The following is an 18,325-nucleotide window of genomic DNA, read 5'->3' as shown; positions in this document are numbered from 1 at the left end:
TACCTGGACTGATTTTTTAATATTTAATGAATTATGAACTATTGTTTTTGGGAATTTTTATTCTAATATCCTCTTCTTTTTTTTATATTTTTATTTATCAAATTGACACAATGTCAATAAATAATATCAAAATGCCCTACTTTTAAATTTCAACAGTTAATCGCAAGTCCGGCATGCGACACGGTGAAGGAAATTTTTATAAAACTTAATAGAAGGTCGTATCTCTAGGATGTGACCATGTACTAGGCCTATTTATTTATTTATTTATTTATTTTCATTTTTTCAATTAGAAAATTATTTATTTAATAAAATAAAAATAATTTTAATATTTTAAAAAATAAAATATTATTAATAAATTAAAATAAAATACATGAGTTATATTATTTTAACAACTCTCTCCTATTTTGTAGATAAATTTAAATTATTTTAACAATTATCTCATGTTTTGTAGATAAATTAATAATTTAATTATATTTTATTAACAACTTCTTCCTATTTTTTCTCTGTATCAAATAAATAAATAAAATAATAATAAAATAAATTATATTAATAAAATAAAATTAATTAAATTGAACAAAAAATACATTAAAATAAAATATTATTAATAAATTAAAATAAAATATATTAAATTGAAGAAAACAATTGTGGTTGACTTGATGTTCTTAAACAAATAATGTGTTATATTATTTTAATAACTCTCTCCTATTTCGTAGATAAATTTAAATTATTTTAACAATTGTCTCCTGTTTTGTAATAAATTAACAATTTAATAATATTTTGTTAACAACTTCCTCCTATTTTATCTTCGGATCAAATAAATAAAAATTAATAAAATAATAATAATAATAATAATAATAATAATAATAATAAAGTAAATTATATCAATAAAATAAAAATTAATTAAATTGAAGAAAAAATATGCGGTTGACTAGATGTGTCTAATCAAATAAAAGTGTTATATTATTTTAACAACTATCTTCTATTTTGTAGATAAAATTAAATTATTTTATTAATTGTCTCTTATTTTGTAGATAAATTAAGAATTTAATTATATTTTATTAACAACTTATTTTTTCTCCAGATCAAATAAATAAAAATTAATAAAATAATAATAATAAAATAAATTATATTTATAAAGTAAAATTAATTAAATTAAACAAAAAATACATTAAATTAAAAAAAATTACAAATTAAAAAATAATTTAAATTAATGAGTTGGGGACATTCGATTATAAAAAGAAGAAACAACTTTGTCCTAATTAAATTAATTTAAATTTATATACAAAATAGAAAAGTGTTGTTAAAATAATATAACATGTTATTTGTTTAAGCATATCTAGTCAACCACATTTTTTTCTTCAATTTAATGTATTTTATTTCAATTATTAATAAGATTTTATTTTAATTTAATTTATTGTTTTGTTCAATTTAATTAATTTTATTTTATTAATATAATTTAATTTATTTTTATTTTTATTTATTTAATCTGGAGAAAAAATAGAAAGAAATTGTTAATAAAATATAATTAAATTATTAATTTATCTACAAGGTAGTAAATAGTTGTTAAAATAATTTAAATTTATCTACAAAATAAGAGAGAAAGTTGTTAAAAGAATACAACACGTTATTTATTTTAGTACATCTAGTCAACCACATTTTTTTTTCAATTTAATGTATTTTATTATAATTTATTAATAATATTTTGTTTTTTTAAATATTAAAATTATTTATATTTTATTAAATAAATAATTTTTGAATTATAAAAATGAGAAGAAAAAAATAATTAGACCTGTGGTCGCATTTCCAGAATGCGACCTTCTATTAAATTCAAAAAAAAAATATTCTTCAGTATGTAACATGTCAGGCTTGCGATCAACTGTTAAAATTCAAAAGCATGGTATTTTGGTATTATTTATTTTGGTCCATGCTGAAGAATTTTTTGACCTTGTTTTTTAAATTCCTTGTTTTTGACCTAGGGTGTCTACCACTACCAGTGGGATTTAGTCGATTTTGGCCAAATTTATTTTTGGAAATTCATTATTAGATTCAATCAAAATTTATTGATCTGAGTTGGTTTAAAAATCCGTTATTTTTTTTGTTAAACTCGAACCCACAAATCCAATGATGAGCAAGGTAGTTTAGATCGGGATATGTCTTGAGACTATTTTTAAAGTTCAAAAAAATATATTCCATAAAAATTTGTATATTTAGACTCAATTTTATATTTAAGAAATTCAAACACTGGAACATCACTTCTAGATTCAACACAAAAATGTCTCTAAGTACATACACTGGAACATCACTTCTATCGAATAAATCAAACCACTTCAAATTTGGCCGAGTTACTTTGAGTTCAACCCAAAAAACTCAGATATAATTGTTATTTTTTTTTTAAATGACAAATGTTTGTTGTTAATTATTTGAGGGGAGTTGAATCTATAAAATCACCACACAAAAATTCTTATCACTCCTTAAATTATTGTTATTATTATTATTATTTTTAATACCAAGTTGTAACTTTATTGTATTATCCTTGTAAAATATGTTATGGCATGGTTTAACTAGTAGTTCAGTGTTGTCAAACATTAATAAACCAGTAAACAAGCAATTTACTCAATCTTACTATATTTGAAATATGCTGCAAATATCTCATCTGTTCCTAATGCCAAACATTCATTGACGTGACTAATTGTTGATCAAGTATCTCATCACTACATTGTGACATAGAAATATGCAGACATCTCGTCATCACTTCAGAAACTACCACAACAATATTAGAAAACAGTGCAACAAATTAACAGTAAATTGCTATCCTAACAATAAACAAAATGGGTTTTCAAGACGCCGGGAAGAGAACTTTGCGACGGTATTTGCTTTCAATCCTCAGAATTCCTACACTCAGGTTACGTGTTCATATCATATGATCATCCGCTATATGATGCATGTAATCAGTCAATCTTCACAGAAGAGTAGATCTTGCGTACAAACAAGAAGCAAGCATAGAAGCCAATAGTTCCAGTCAAAACAAAGAAGGCATAGGAAACGATTATCATATACCCAAAGTAAAGGATGCCCGAGACCAGCTTTGTAATCTCCAACTTGGTGAAGAAGTAGAAAATTGAGTAGAGGAAAAGGTACACAGCCGAGGATCCGGCAGTGAGGTAAGATCTCCACCACCAATTGTAGTCTTCACTGCACAATTGGAAGTAGCAAAGCACAACCGTAATCTCTGCACAGGTGATCAATAGGATGACGAACACTATGAAAAGGAAGCCAAATATGTAGTAGAACTGGTTCAACCATATTGATGTCAGGATAAAGAAGAGCTCGATGAACACTGCACCAAAGGGAAGAATGCCACCAATCAGAATGGAGAAGATAGGTGTCATGTACCATGCCTGCTCAGGTACTTGCCTAGGAATTTTATTAGTCTTCACAGGGTCTTCAATTGCTGGCTTTTTAAAACCCAAGTAACTGCCCACAAAGACCAAGGGTACCGATATACCAAACCATAAGGACACTAGAGCAAACATTGTACCAAAAGGGACTGCCCCAGATGATTGCTCCCCCCAGATCAAAGCATTCAGCACAAAGAAGATAGCAAAAAGAATGGCCGGAAACATAACTGCAGTTTTTAAGGTATTCCTCTTCCACTCTGTCCCTTTGAACATCTTGTACAAACGTGCCGAGGAGTAGCCAGCAAATAAACCCATAAAAACCCACAATAGAACCATTGCAGTCATGAGACCTCCACGATTAGATGGAGACAAGAATCCTAGCAAAGCAAATATCATTGTCACAAGTGTCATTCCAAATATCTGAACACCAGTACCAACATAAACACAAAGTAAATTTGAATTGATTGGAGGCCTGAAAACATCTCCATGAACAAGTTTCCACCCTGTTTCTTCTTGGGCCTCATCTTGGGTTTCTAGCTGGTTATAATTGGCAATGTCTCTGTAAAGAGTTCTCATCATGATCATTGCCACCATTCCAGATAGGAAAAGAACAATCATCAGAGAGTTAATGATGGAGAACCAGTGGATCTGATCATCATTCATTAGAAGATATGTGTCCCACCGTGATGCCCATTTGATCTCACTTTCCTGAAAAGGTGCAGCAAATCTTACCTCATAGTATCATATAATGGATGAGGTGAAAGTTGACAAGTAGCAAAAGTTTAATCAGCAATACCTTAAAGGAAACATCATATGTGAATACTATATCCTTGTTCGTATCAACTTCTTGAGGTACAGTACTACCTTGCATCAAATTCTTGGTATCCTTATTGCATGTTGTTACCTGTGGATTCTTGTCATTCCATTCCTTGTATTCATGATTAATACTGTTCACAGTAATAGAACTCGTGAGAGAAAGTCAAGAAACACATCACGCAGTACTTTGAAATCTACTACAAAGCAATCAAACATACAATATCTTTGTTTTATAGAAATTATTTCAATGCACGTGAAAAGCCCAAATGCAAAAGATGTGAGAAAGAGGACATGAGTAACTAATAGCTGGTTTATAAGATACTCCTATCTATAACAATGTTATATATCATCAGACAAAAGAAATGAAACATAACAGCGAACCGCTATATAATCTGTTTCATTTGCATCCTTTTGACCAACATCCTATTCCAGTTCCAGATATAAAACATAATATTGAACAAAGTTCGATCATGTGATGTGATACCGAGTCAAGAATGCAACACCCCTAAACACACACACACAGGTGGAGGGGAAAAGAACAAGACCTGTTTGGTGTGACCTCAAATCCAACAATACGAGCAAAACCAGTTTCAGGATCCTTGTGATACATGACTCTAAAACTTAAGTGGTTATTGATAAAATATTTCTCCTCCTTGCTCTGTATGAAATTGGGAAATCAGAATTTTGAGGACAAAAATGATACTTGAAATCTATAACAGAAATAAATGCTGAGCAACTGAGTTATACCCCTTGATAATTTCCTTTGAACCCAACACGAAAACCATGTTCATATGTTGTAGATTGACTTCCATCTCTCCTTTGTCTACGAACGGCAACTGGAAGGTTATCCAAAACCCTGCGTGTTCAATTTGATGCATTAAGACTCAAGGAAATATGAACAACAAACATAATAGCATATGGACAAGCTGGAAATCAACCAACAAATTTAACAGAAGTAATTTAATGAACTCAAACTCATACTACACAACTAAGCACCAACTTCAACATATTTATCACTTACATGTTCACTCGATATTCATCATCAATTTTTTCTTTAAAATTCTTTGCAGATTCAGCATCCAACGTATTGTGGCAAGCAACAGTACAGGATTGTTCTTTCCTCATATAAAACTGAGAAAAAGAAAGGAAAAAAATAAATAACAAAATTATTAAGGTTGACTTTACAAAACAAGGATCAATGATCATGAATTAAATGTTATCAAATTCAAATTAGATGCCCACCGTATATATTGAGTTTTCAATGCGATCACCTCGAAGAACCTCTCCCAAATTTTCTGCACTGTTCACGATCTTGGTTGGTTGGCAATACTTCAAGTAGTAGAAGTCATAAGGTAGCTGAGTCTTTGTAGACGACAATTTGTTCACCTTGACATAGAGGGGGTCACCCTAGTCCCACAAATGAAATAATAAATCAATATCTTCAAGCACATCATGCAATAAAAATAGAAACAATACTAAAAAAACAAATTGAAATAAAATGTTCTCAATCACAACCAAATCCCCCGAAATCAACAATTACAAGTTCACAAAAGGTACAGTACTAGGTTTTCTTCTATTTTTCTTCCTTGAAATGCAAAAATCTAACAAGCTTCAACACCCATCACACATGATGAAGAGCTTCAAAACAGAAAAGAGTAAGATTCAAAGAGCAATGAAAGTGCTTGATGCTGAAAATGAAGAACTCCTAAGTATCCTTCTCCTGCACTACACATTTTCCACACTATGATTTTGGCGATGAGTTTGACAGAAGCACAATATGTCACTGTGATTTTGAAAAAAATTACACTCTAGAACTTCAACAAAATCACAGTGCCACTATAATTTCGTCAAACTCACTGAGTACACACATGTTCGTTCATTGTTTACATTATATCATAATTGATATTGTCTTGGATCAAACATGATTTCATAGAAAACATGTGATTGTTTTATGTCAGGCCAGAGTTAACTTTGCCACCTTAGTCTCAGTTTGAGTATGAGTAACAAAATTTAAAACTAATTTTTGAAACAGGTTAATAAATAATTCACACTAATTAATAACGATAAGTGTCAAACTTGCTTTCATAGTAAAAAATACAAATCACTCCGCTTACAAATCTATCATATTCAAAGCACGTTTTGTCACATGCTCAACAAAACAAAAACTAAATCATCCTCAATGACCGAAACAATATCTCAGTTCGAAAGAGGGAAACAAATAAAGATAGCGCGATTCAACGCAGATCAGAGCTAAAACCCTAGATCCGAGCAATTTTAGAAGCGATAGAGAGCAAAAATAAGGACATCGCGTAGAAATTTGAAGACGAAACGAAAATAGAGAGGAGAAATGGAAAACATACGGTTTGGAAATCGCGAGGAGCAACGCCGGGAAGGTAGAAGGAGTGAACGGAGGAAATGAGGATGAGGAGAGTGGCGAAGATGATAGTGGTTTTAGGAACGGAGATGGTGGTGCATCCCATCATCTTCTTCATGTGATAAGAGAGAGAGAGAGAGAGAGAGAGAGAGAGAGAGAGAGAGAGAGGAAAAACGAAAATGAGATGCAAAGTCGAAATATAACAAAGAAAATGAGAATCAGTTAGGTGGTAGTGTTACTGGTTACTAGTCTAAATCACCGCACCAGACATTGTAGTAAATTTTGATTTATTACTCATTAATTAATTATTTTAATTAAAGTAAATTTTACTATTATATTATTAAATAACTAACAAAATACTCGTATACCAAACTGGTTGTTGAGCATTAATCGAAGAGTCTCATTTAATATATATAAATATTATAATTTTACTTAATTTAATTATAATTTTAGTCTATTATCCTTATTAATTTATAAAATTAATTTTTATATTTTAAATTTAATAATTATAATTTTTTAATTAAAAAATTGCAATGTAAAATATTTTAAATAATGTGACATATGATATGATGATGTAAAATAATAAACATTTATAAAGTTACAATAAAACTCTCTAAAAACATAGCTTTCAACTTTAGAAATATATTATTTTTGTATTTTAATTTATAACACATGAATATTTAATGTATCTAAATGGTTCTATATCATAAAATTATATGTCACATTATTAAAAATATGTCTCATTATTATTTTTTAATTCACAAATATTAAAAAGAGACGAAAACTATCAACTTTTAAAACATAGATCAATTCCTTGAATTAATGAAAAATAGAGAGATTAAAATTGCAATTAAATCTAAATATTAATATTTAGAAATAATTTTGACGGTGGAACAAATATAAATGAATTTTTTGAAAGTTAATTGGACGTAAAATAATTTATGTTTGAATAATTTTATGTAAAAGTATATTGAATTATAAATTTTAGTGTGCAAATCACTTTGAAGTCGAAAACTATAAATTTTAGGTGAAAGTTTTAATCGAATCTAGAAACAAAATCAATTTTACTTAAACACATCTAAACATATCAAAATCAATTTTACACCTCTAAAATAAACATGTATTCCCTACAATAACAAAAATTAATTTTGATTAAAAATAAATTAATCATAAAATAATTTATATTTCGCAGCATAAGTGATTTATATCAAGGATCGATGTTGGTCGGATATTTTGGGTGAGAATTGCTTCTCGGTGAAAGTGTGTTTATTTTCTCCTTTGGTTAGTTTTGATAAAACTGGCAATAAGAAGATATTAAATTAACATAATTTTTAAACACAAAGTATCTAAATAAAATTAAATGCAATGAATCTAAATTAAAATGCAAGATTTAAATACATGTTAAACACAAAGTCAGTACTTGCAAATTAATCCATTGCTCATACACTAGCATCTTCACCATCAGCAGAACTTTCTTATATGTCTAGACCTATATTGTCAAAGCATGGAGAATATCTATTGTTATCATCACTATCAGGTACACTTGGCAATACCCCACACGACGGTGCTTATGTTACTCTCCATTAGCCACTACATTCTTAAAAAGTGTGGTCAATTAGCGAATAGAAGTCAATTGTTCCTAAATTTTCCATATAAAGAGTTTCATGCATGTTCATAATAACCACTACGCGAAAAAACGGCTTTTACAGCGCTTTTTTTAAGCCATTTACAGCGCTTTTTCAAAAAAATAAGCGCTGTGGAAACGAGCGCTGTAAATGATACAACAGCGCTTTTATAAAAGCGCTATAAAACATGTAAATACAACGCGCGCTTGTTATGCACCTTTTACAGCGCTTCTTCACAAAAAGCGCTGTAATATGCACCCCGTCATATGAGTTATGGGTGTGCATATTACAGTGCTTTCTCACAAAAGCGCTGTAATATGCCCACCCATAATTTCATATATGGGCGTACATATTACAGCGCTTTCTCGAAAAAGCGCTGTAATATGCACCCCGTCATATGAGTTATGGGTGTACATATTACAGCGCTTTCTCGAAGAAGCGCTGTAATATGCCACCCATAATTTCATATATGGGTGTGCATATTACAGCGCTTTCTCGAAAAAGCGCTGTAAAATGCCTACCCATAATTTCATATTATGGGTCTGCATTTTACAGCGCTTTCTCGAAAAAGCGCTGTAATATGCCCACCCATAATTTCATATTATGGGTCTGCATTTTACAGCGCTTTTCTTGTACATATTACAGCGCTTTCTCACGGAAGCGCTGTTGAAGGTGCACCATTAAAGCGCTTTAGAACAACATTTTACAGCGCTTTTTAAACCAGCTTATATGAGATGGATGTATCCGATAGAACGATATATGAAAATATTAAAAGGGTACGTAAAAAGTAGAAGTCGACCAGAAGGTTGTATTGCTGAACGATACATTGTTGAAGAGGCTGCTGAATTTTGTACTGAATATCTGTCCAATGTTGAATCCATAGGGCTTCCCATGTCTCGTCATTCGGGAAGACTATCAGGAGAAGGGATAACTGGAAGGAGACTACTGACTATATCAAGGACAGAATGGGAGCAGGCACAATTGTATGTTCTGCACAATGATGATGAGGTTCAACCGTATGTTACAATACACATTGATCAGTTATCTCGTTTGAACATGAATAGGAATCAAAATTGGATAACTCGAGAGCACAATCGAAGTTTTGTAACATGGTTAAAAAATCACATAATGTCAAAATTTGATATAGACCCCGGATCAATTTCAAATAGATTGAGGTGGCTAGCAAATGGTCCGAGCTTACATGTCTTTTCTTACACTGGTTATGTTATTAACGGCTACACATTTTATACCAAAGAACAAGATGATCAGACCACTATGCAAAATAGTGGAGTCACTCTCGTAGCTGAAGCGATGCATGTCTCAAGTGCAAAAGACAAAAACCCAATATATGCAAATCTATCATATTTTGGGGTTATCGAGCGCATATGGGAGTTAGACTACACAATGTTTCGTGTTCCTATATTTGGTTGCAAGTGGGTCGATAATAATAATGGCGTTCGGATTGATGAGTCAGGATTCTTGCTTGTCGATTTTAATAGGGTGGGATACAAAGACGAGCCTTTTATTTTAGCGTCGCAAGCTCAACAAGTGTTTTATGTCACTGATCCTTCTAATGATAAATGGTCTGTTGTCCTATCGACCAATAAAATAAGTGATGATAACAATAATGATGAAGATGTTGGTAATGATCTTTTATTTGCAACATCACAACAACCACATGAAATTGATTCAACTGATGATGGTTTATATCTTAGAGATGATCATGATGAGGGAATTTGGATTAATCCATCGTTTCGTATTGTAAATGGACAAACAAATGTGAATGTCACCAGGAAAAGAAGAAGGGCATCTTAATGTATATGTTTAATTGTTTTATATAAGCTATGCATGTAATCTGAACTGTGTTATTGTAAATATGCATGTAATCTGAATTGAGTGTTTTATACTAAGTTCTGATTAATTTATTTTCTGAACTGAACTGAACTGAACTGTACAGAGAGATTCTCATTGTCATTTCTAATAATTCATGCATGTAATCTGAATTGAGTGTTTTATACTAAGTTCTGATTAATTTATTTTCTGAACTGAACTGAACTGAACTGAATAGAGAGATTCTCATTTCTAATAATTCATGCATGTAATCTGAATTGAGTGTTTTATACTAAGTTCTGATTAATTTATTTTCTGAACTGAACTGATAAAAAGGTTTTTAATGTCATCCCAACCCAAATAAACCAAACACAAAAATAAAATAAAACAATAAAACAAAACACATGAGTTTGGTGAAGAGGAAGGGATTTTGGTGGTGACCAGTTACTACTATGTGGGTTTTGCATGTTGAGCTTGTTTAAAAAATAACATAACAAAACACAAAAACAATAATAGCGCTTATTTGGAAAAAGCGCTGTAAAAGAGCCTTCTAAAATTAACCTAAAAGATACATAATAACATAATAACACACGGAGGTCTTTTACAGCGCTTATTTGGAAAAAGCGCTGTAAACGATCATTTTAAAAATAAAATAATGAGTGTGTTATACCTTTTACAGCGCTTTCCACACAAAGCGCTGTAAACGACTCTTTTGAAAGTGAGTAAAAAAGACATTTTACAGCGCTTGTTTGCCAAAGCGCTGTCAAATGGCTTTAAAAATAATATTCATCAGACACCTAATTTCTTCAAACACCTTGTACGCATCATGGGATTCAAAAAACATCAGACACAAACCCATTTCTTCAAACACATTGTACGCATCATGGGAATCCAAAAAACATCAGACATTAACCCATTTCATCAAACACCTTGTACGCATCATGGGAATACCCAAAAACACATTGTTAACAAAAACATCAGACACAAACCCATTTTTCGCAACATGGCAATGATCCTGAATACCAAGTTTCGATTTAAGAAGGAAAGAGAATGTAAAGAGATAAAAAGGGTGTTGAGGTGGAGATTGAATTGTGAAAGAGTAAGCTTTGATGTTTGTGAAGAAGATGCATAAAAGGAGAAGAGTTTGGTGAAGATGAAGGGATTTTGGTGGTGACCAGTTACTACTATGTGGGTTTTGCATGTTGAGCCTTCTAAAATTAACCTAAAGAGACATTTTAGAGCGCTTATGTGGAAAAGCGCTGTAAAAGGCTTTAAAAAACATTAATATAACATAATAACACACGGAGGTCTTTTACAGCGCTTATTTGGAAAAAGCGCTGTAAAAGAGCCTTCTAAAATTAACCTAAAGAGACATTTTAGAGCGCTTATGTGGAAAAGCGCTGTAAAAGGCTTTAAAAAACATTAATATAACATAATAACACACGGAGGTCTTTTACAGCGCTTATTTGGAAAAAGCGCTGTAAAAGAGCCTCTTAAAATTAACATAAAGAGACATTTTAGAGCGCTTATGTGTAAAAAGCGCTGTAAAAGGCTTTAAAAAACATTAATATAACATAATAACACACGGAGGTCTTTTACAGCGCTTATTTGGAAAAAGCGCTGTAAAAGAGCCTCTTAAAATTAACATAAAGAGACATTTTAGAGCGCTTATGTGTAAAAAGCGCTGTAAAAGGCTTTAAAAAACATTCAAATAACATAATAACACACGGAGGTCTTTTACAGCGCTTATTTGACAAAAGCGCTGTAAAAGGCGTAAAAGGCATTCAAATAACATAATAACACACGGAGGTCTTTTACAGCGCTTATTTGTCAAAAGCGCTGTAAAAGAGCCTTTTAAGAATTTAACTAAAGAAGCCTTTTAGAGCGCTTTACAAAAAAAGCGCTGTAAAAAGGCTTATAAAAAGCGCTGTAAAAGTGTTACGTATATATAACAGTTACCTCTTCAGTTTCCTCTTCATTACGTAACCTTCATCTCAACCTTCATTTCTTCTCTTCTTTTGCAAACCCTATCATCCCGTCCTTTACGAACCTTATTTCCACGATCATCTCCTTCATTTCGAACCTTATTTCCATCCAAGATCATCTCTCCCATTTCACACAATATATTTTCATTGAAATACGTAACCCTCATTACGTATTTCTTCAAACCGTATTTCTGTGAACCATATTTCTGTGAACTTTCTGCAAACCCTCTTTTCTTTGCATTTCGTCTTTCTTCGAACCATCATTATTCAGGTATTGATGTTATTAAATTTTTGTAATCATTAGAATGCATGTTGAGCTTTTTTAAGATATACTGATACATGTTGAGTTTGTTTATAATAATGCATGATCCATGTTGAGCTTGTTGATGTTATACTAAAGTGCATGTTGAACTTGTTGTAGTTAAATGGATACAAACAAAGATTTAGAAGTTCAAAATGAAGAAGTTGGCACCTCTAAGACTTACGAAAAAGAAGTCAAACGTGGTGCAACTATCATGCAGAAAGTCATTAAAGCAAGGAGTAATGGCATTAAATTTGAGGTATACTATATATACTCTGTTTGCTGTGTGTTTTTTTATCTTTTTTTAGGGTTTAGGGCATGTACTTACTATATGAGTTTATTAGGTTGGCTGGAACGAGAGTGGTCAGCCAGTTGACCCCAACAGCTCCATGTTTGTAAGCTACATTGGGGCTGTTGTTCGTCAAAATGTCCCAATAACAATAGACAACTGGAGAGATAAGGCGTTGAAGGATGCCAAAGATATCATCTGGAATGACATTCAAGTAAATATTTTGATCTACTCTTTTGTCATTTATAATTTTTTTTCTGTAAAATACATTACTTATAATTGTTTTCATTGCAGACCACTTTTGTTCTTGATGAGGAACGAAAGTCATATGTTTTGAGAGTTGCTGGGAAAATCCATCGTGGATTTAGATCCCATCTCTCAAATTTCTATCTAAAAGATAGAGAAGGAAACACAAATGCTGAACCTCCAAAGATATATCAACATTATATATCAAAGGATGAATGGAGTGCATTTGTTTCCAAACGTTCTGACCCGGCGTTTGTCGTAAGTTATTAATTTATTAGCATTTGTGTTTTATTATTCATATTCGTAGCGTATTTTAAATTTTTACACAATTGCTATTTTTTTTTTATATAGAATATTAGTAAGGCAAATCGCGAACGGGCAAGCAACCCAAAACACCCATACAAGAAATCACGTATGGGATATGCACGCCTTGAACAACAAATTGTAAGTAATTAAACATCACTTTTATATAATGAAGTAATTTGTATTATAAACTATAGTGTGTAACTAATTTGTATTATTTTGTTTATGATTTTAACGAATAGAGAAAAGACACCCAAGCCGATCAACCCTTGGGTCGTCATATCTTATGGAAGGAAGCGCGTGTTAACAAAGAAGGAGTGGTTGATAATGAAAATGTCAAGAAAGTTGTAGAACTTTGTGTAAGTATATTATCACTTTAATATTTTTTAATATTGTATTTTAAAAATGCTATTGAACTTATCTTTTTAATGTTACATGTATTTTAGGAAACTATTGAACAAAGTTCTGAAACTCAAGAGGGCAACAAGGATACGTGCAGGGACATTCTTGGGAAAGTGTTTAATGTCCCTGAGTATTCCGGTCGAGTGAGGGGGAAAGGATTTGGCGTAACTCCCAAAAGCTTTTTTCCTCAAGAGAAGCGCCAAAAACCTTCCAACGAGGAAGTATTAGAGAAGCTCAGAATCTTATCGGAGCAAGTGGCACTCTTGGTGAATACGAATAAAGACAAGCAACTTCCGGTTCAGCTCCAACCTGAAATACAAATGGAGAGTGAAACCGGGAGTTGCAACGTCGGTTTGAAGAGTATTCCCGAGGTAATTAATTACTTACTACTTACTTGCTTATGTAATTACTTATGTATTAAACAAACTTATATATTAACTGTACTTATGTTTTAACTATTGATGTAGGGTGTCACTACATGTGTCCTATACTTGTCCTCGCCGACTCAACGGAAGGTGGGAAAAGGAATATTGTACAATACTTCGGGAGAAGTATTGCACAATATTCCGATCCCCGCGGGCCATGTCAAAGTATCGCCTACGGTTGCTTTCGAACCAACTGCACCGTTGCCCATACCGGACAACGATGGAGATATGAAGTTCTTAAGCGACGCTATTGGCAGTTACGTGGCATGGCCCACACACCTTGTTGCCCTCGAAAAAAAGATTCCCAAGGACAAATCAGTTACATCTCCCGAAAAGGTTTGTCACATTTATTGCCTAAGGTTTTTTATTTTTTCAGATTCAATAAACTAACATTTTACCTCATTTTTGTAGGTCCAAATAAATAAACCACCCCTACAGCCAAAAAAAGGCAGCAGACCTCAAAAATTGGAGGTTAATAGGGCTGCCAAACTACAAAGGCTGGAGGGTAATAAAGCTGCAAAACTTGCAGCAACAAAAAATCTGGATCGGGGAAAATCGGTCGCTGCTGCTGCTGCTCCTAATAAAAGTCAGCCACGCCTTGGTAAATACGGGGCGTGTCTTGACATCCAAATAAAAAGGAACATGGGCAGCAGCAACGATTCGCCCATTGTACAAATGAATCAAGACATCTTTGGAGATGAGTATATTGAGTACCTCGAAAAGGAGCAAATGTACGATCTTCTCGAACATAAGGAGCTGAGTGTTACTGTAATCAGCTTGTACATAAGGTAAAAAATACTTTTAATTGCATTTATTTGTAATTAATTAAATGTATTGGTAATTAATCTAGTTTAAAATTTTCATTGAAGGTTTTTGTACGAGAAGGTCGTGTGCACGAGGAAACTGTCAAATAAATACTCATTCTTGTCTCCGCATAAGATGTCGATGTTCAAACTCGATCCAGACAATGTAAAACACTACATTGTAGATATGTTTTTAAGAAATAAAGAAAGTGATAAATTGTTCTTGGCACCATATAATTCAGGGTACGTAATTTTATCTTTTTTAATTGATGAGAATTTAATTTATTAGTTGTCTATAAACAAAATTGCTTAACCAATTTTTTGTTGTTGTAGGGCACATTGGGTGCTATTTGCAATCAATGCGGTCTCTGAAGTGATATACTATTTGGATCCCGTGCACGGCGATTACACCAATCACCCCGGAATAAAGAATATGCTCGACACGTAAGTAATATTCATTTATTTCTTACATATATATATTTATATATATATATATATAAATATATATATGTAAGAAATAAATGAATATTACTTACGTGTCGAGCATATTCTTTATTCCGGGGTGATTGGTGTAATCGCCGTGCACGGGATCCAAATAGTATATCACTTCAGAGACCGCATTGATTGCAAATAGCACCCAATGTGCCCTACAACAACAAAAAATTGGTTAAGCAATTTTGTTTATAGACAACTAATAAATTAAATTCTCATCAATTAAAAAAGATAAAATTACGTACCCTGAATTATATGGTGCCAAGAACAATTTATCACTTTCTTTATTTCTTAAAAACATATCTACAATGTAGTGTTTTACATTGTCTGGATCGAGTTTGAACATCGACATCTTATGCGGAGACAAGAATGAGTATTTATTTGACAGTTTCCTCGTGCACACGACCTTCTCGTACAAAAACCTTCAATGAAAATTTTAAACTAGATTAATTACCAATACATTTAATTAATTACAAATAAATGCAATTAAAAGTATTTTTTACCTTATGTACAAGCTGATTACAGTAACACTCAGCTCCTTATGTTCGAGAAGATCGTACATTTGCTCCTTTTCGAGGTATTCAATATACTCATCTCCAAAGATGTCTTGATTCATTTGTACAATGGGCGAATCGTTGCTGCTGCCCATGTTCCTTTTTATTTGGATGTCAAGACACGCCCCGTATTTACCAAGGCGTGGCTGACTTTTATTAGGAGCAGCAGCAGCAGCGACCGATTTTCCCCGATCCAGATTTTTTGTTGCTGCAAGTTTTGCAGCTTTATTACCCTCCAGCCTTTGTAGTTTGGCAGCCCTATTAACCTCCAATTTTTGAGGTCTGCTGCCTTTTTTTGGCTGTAGGGGTGGTTTATTTATTTGGACCTACAAAAATGAGGTAAAATGTTAGTTTATTGAATCTGAAAAAATAAAAAACCTTAGGCAATAAATGTGACAAACCTTTTCGGGAGATGTAACTGATTTGTCCTTGGGAATCTTTTTTTCGAGGGCAACAAGGTGTGTGGGCCATGCCACGTAACTGCCAATAGCGTCGCTTAAGAACTTCATATCTCCATCGTTGTCCGGTATGGGCAACGGTGCAGTTGGTTCGAAAGCAACCGTAGGCGATACTTTGACATGGCCCGCGGGGATCGGAATATTGTGCAATACTTCTCCCGAAGTATTGTGCAATATTCCTTTTCCCACCTTCCGTTGAGTCGGCGAGGACAAGTATAGGACACATGTAGTGACACCCTACATCAATAGTTAAAACATAAGTACAGTTAATATATAAGTTTGTTTAATACATAAGTAATTACATAAGCAAGTAAGTAGTAAGTAATTAATTACCTCGGGAATACTCTTCAAACCGACGTTGCAACTCCCGGTTTCACTCTCCATTTGTATTTCAGGTTGGAGCTGAACCGGAAGTTGCTTGTCTTTATTCGTATTCACCAAGAGTGCCACTTGCTCCGATAAGATTCTGAGCTTCTCTAATACTTCCTCGTTGGAAGGTTTTTGGCGCTTCTCTTGAGGAAAAAAGCTTTTGGGAGTTACGCCAAATCCTTTCCCCCTCACTCGACCGGAATACTCAGGGACATTAAACACTTTCCCAAGAATGTCCCTGCACGTATCCTTGTTGCCCTCTTGAGTTTCAGAACTTTGTTCAATAGTTTCCTAAAATACATGTAACATTAAAAAGATAAGTTCAATAGCATTTTTAAAATACAATATTAAAAAATATTAAAGTGATAATATACTTACACAAAGTTCTACAACTTTCTTGACATTTTCATTATCAACCACTCCTTCTTTGTTAACACGCGCTTCCTTCCATAAGATATGACGACCCAAGGGTTGATCGGCTTGGGTGTCTTTTCTCTATTCGTTAAAATCATAAACAAAATAATACAAATTAGTTACACACTATAGTTTATAATACAAATTACAAGTGATGTTTAATTACTTACAATTTTTTGTTCAAGGCGTGCATATCCCATACGTGATTTCTTGTATGGGTGTTTTGGGTTGCTTGCCCGTTCGCGATTTGCCTTACTAATATTCTATATAAAAAAAAAATAGCAATTGTGTAAAAATTTAAAATACGCTACGAATATGAATAATAAAACACAAATGCTAATAAATTAATCACTTACGACAAACGCCGGGTCAGAACGTTTGGAAACAAATGCACTCCATTCATCCTTTGATATATAATGTTGATATATCTTTGGAGGTTCAGCATTTGTGTTTCCTTCTCTATCTTTTAGATAGAAATTTGAGAGATGGGATCTAAATCCACGATGGATTTTCCCAGCAACTCTCAAAACATATGACTTTCGTTCCTCATCAAGAACAAAAGTGGTCTGCAATGAAAACAATTATAAGTAATGTATTTTACAGAAAAAAAATTATAAATGACAAAAGAGTAGATCAAAATATTTACTTGAATGTCATTCCAGATGATATCTTTGGCATCCTTCAACGCCTTATCTCTCCAGTTGTCTATTGTTATTGGGACATTTTGACGAACAACAGCCCCAATGTAGCTTACAAACATGGAGCTGTTGGGGTCAACTGGCTGACCACTCTCGTTCCAGCCAACCTAATAAACTCATATAGTAAGTACATGCCCTAAACCCTAAAAAAAGATAAAAAAACACACAGCAAACAGAGTATATATAGTATACCTCAAATTTAATGCCACTGCTCCGTGCTTTAATCACCCTTTGCATGATAGTTGCACCACGTTTGACTTCTTTTTCGTAAGTCTTAGAGGTGCCAACTTCTTCATTTTGAACTTCTAAATCTTTGTTTGTATCCATTTAACTACAACAAGTTCAACATGCACTTTAGTATAACATCAACAAGCTCAACATGGATCATGCATTATTATAAACAAACTCAACATGTATCAGTATATCTTAAAAAAGCTCAACATGCATTCTAATGATTACAAAAATTTAATAACATCAATACCTGAATAATGATGGTTCGAAGAAAGACGAAATGCAAAGAAAAGAGGGTTTGCAGAAAGTTCA

At 32.6% G+C, this 18,325-nt stretch overlaps 1 protein-coding gene across 1 annotated transcript; it reads right to left on the bottom strand.

Annotated features, from left to right (window-relative positions):
• Positions 1–2,608: 2,608 nt before the first annotated feature.
• Positions 2,609–6,755, bottom strand: LOC101506912 (transmembrane 9 superfamily member 7). Its single transcript, XM_004510315.4, has 7 exons — positions 6,575–6,755; positions 5,457–5,621; positions 5,236–5,345; positions 4,962–5,070; positions 4,760–4,872; positions 4,195–4,345; positions 2,609–4,106 (listed from the first exon to the last, which is right to left on the bottom strand). The coding sequence occupies exons 1-7, from the start codon at positions 6,704–6,706 to the stop codon at positions 2,949–2,951; spliced, it is 1,938 nt and encodes a 645-aa protein (XP_004510372.1). The 5' UTR covers positions 6,707–6,755; the 3' UTR covers positions 2,609–2,948.
• Positions 6,756–18,325: the final 11,570 nt, after the last annotated feature.

This window comes from Cicer arietinum, chromosome 7, assembly GCF_000331145.2.
Source record: "Cicer arietinum cultivar CDC Frontier isolate Library 1 chromosome 7, Cicar.CDCFrontier_v2.0, whole genome shotgun sequence".
NCBI classification, from domain to species: Eukaryota; Viridiplantae; Streptophyta; class Magnoliopsida; order Fabales; family Fabaceae; genus Cicer; species Cicer arietinum.
Note: the sequence above shows the minus strand (reverse complement) of the source record. Positions and strands in the feature narration are given on the sequence as shown.

Excerpts from the sequence above, each read along its gene's own strand:
- LOC101506912 (XM_004510315.4), bottom strand. The coding sequence starts at position 6,706 with ATGAAGAAGATGATGGGATGCACCACCATCTCCGTTCCTAAAACCACT. Across the intron at positions 5,346-5,456 it reads TTGAAAACTCAATATATACG|TTTTATATGAGGAAAGAACA; the intron begins GTGGGCATCTAA and ends TCTTTTTCTCAG. Across the intron at positions 4,346-4,759 it reads TTTGAGGTCACACCAAACAG|TATTAATCATGAATACAAGG; the intron begins GTCTTGTTCTTT and ends TACTGTGAACAG.